Consider the following 1,393-nt stretch of genomic DNA (forward strand, 5'->3'; position numbering starts at 1 on the left):
GTGTTCGGAGGCCGGCCAGAGCCATGGCGACTTTCTCTTAAAAAGAAATAAGCTACAGGATGAGTTGAGTGGTTTACACGGAGACTGTGGAATTGTGGGGAATCACCAAACCGTAAGCACCAGTTTTAATCAAGTTTGCTTTGTGTCGTGAGATCTTTGATTTTCATTTTCTTTTTCTCGCGTCGGCTAGATCAGCAGCTCTGCCCCGAGCCACCACAGGCTTCCTTCCTCTGAGGCTTCCCTGGGGAGCCCAGAGCGCCTGTTTCCGCGTGTCCCTGTGTCCGTGCGTCCCGGCGTCTGTCCGGGTCCTGGCAGGCAGAGGGCCACCCGCTGCCGCCGGCCCCGCTGCACCTGCGGGGCTCGGAGAAGGCCGTGGCAGGACGCAGGGCGACAGCAACTTTTCTTGGCGGAGCTTCAAGACGGAGACAAACGAACAAGAGAACCGCAGCCTCGGGCGCACCTACAGGGGCGGCTCCTCTTCCATGGGCTCCTCGTCGGGCCTGTGGGGCGGCCCAGGGGAGGGGGAGGGGTGCGGGTGCCCGGCGGCAGAGGAGAGAAGCGCAGACGGTGGGTGGGCGGACGTCCCCGCCCATCAGGGCTGCTGCCACCCCGCTGCCGCGCCCCCGACTCCTAGCTAACCCCCTGCCACGGCAAGTGTTCTGGGTCCAGATGCCCTTCGAGTGTTTTCTGAGGGTCTTGCGCTCTGGAGAGCGGTGGCCATGCCGCCCGGTCCTGGACTAGGGTGGGGACACCTGCCCACCCTCCCTCCTTCCCTCCCGGCCCTGCTGAGCTCAGCAGGGCCTATGGGGAGAAACCCTGTGCATCTGATGGCGCCCAGGAGCAAAGACCTGGGGGGTCCGCAGACCACGTCAGCGCTCACGGCGGGGCGGTGCCCACACTCACCTCTTCTCAGGGGCCTTCACGCCCACGGACAGCGAGGCCATGGCAGTGACGGTCTCGGCCTCTTCGTTCTCGCACTTCTGGGCCTCAACCAGAGAGTAGCTGGTGGTGGAGGCGAGCCTCTGCAGGGAGCGCCAGTACTGGCCTGCGGGAGGGCACCGTTACTCGCTCGCTTACGGGGCTGGGACCCCATGTGCGTGGGGCCGGCCAGCAGCCTCCTGCGCCGAGGAGCTCGAGCAGAACCCGTCACTGGCGACTTTAGAGCACCGCTCTCTCCAGAGACAGAAGCCAGGGAATCTCCTGGTTACAAACTCACAGAGGCTGGGACTCTTCGGAAAAGCTTCTGCGTGGCCCGCAGACCCAAGCCCTCCGGAGGCAGCACGTCTGGGATGGGGGGCGGGCTCCCAGGAGGGCCCCTCCCTCGGGGTGCTGTGGCTGGCCGGGGGGCGCTTCCCAACTCCCACCTGGAGCCACCGAGATGACGGGGGCGGGG

The 1,393-nt window shown here is 65.3% G+C and overlaps 1 protein-coding gene across 1 annotated transcript in view; it reads right to left on the reverse strand.

Moving 5' to 3' along the window:
• Positions 1-460: 460 nt before the first annotated feature.
• Positions 461-1,393, reverse strand: part of HDAC4 (histone deacetylase 4) — a 221,648-nt gene continuing 220,715 nt past the window's right edge. Inside the window, 2 exon segments of the mRNA XM_007469941.1 lie at positions 461-500; positions 904-1,045. Of these exon segments, the coding sequence (XP_007470003.1) occupies positions 461-500; positions 904-1,045 (182 nt within the window).

This window comes from Lipotes vexillifer, unplaced genomic scaffold (assembly GCF_000442215.2).
Source record: "Lipotes vexillifer unplaced genomic scaffold, Lipotes_vexillifer_v1.1 scaffold988, whole genome shotgun sequence".
Classification (NCBI taxonomy): Eukaryota; Metazoa; Chordata; class Mammalia; order Artiodactyla; family Lipotidae; genus Lipotes; species Lipotes vexillifer.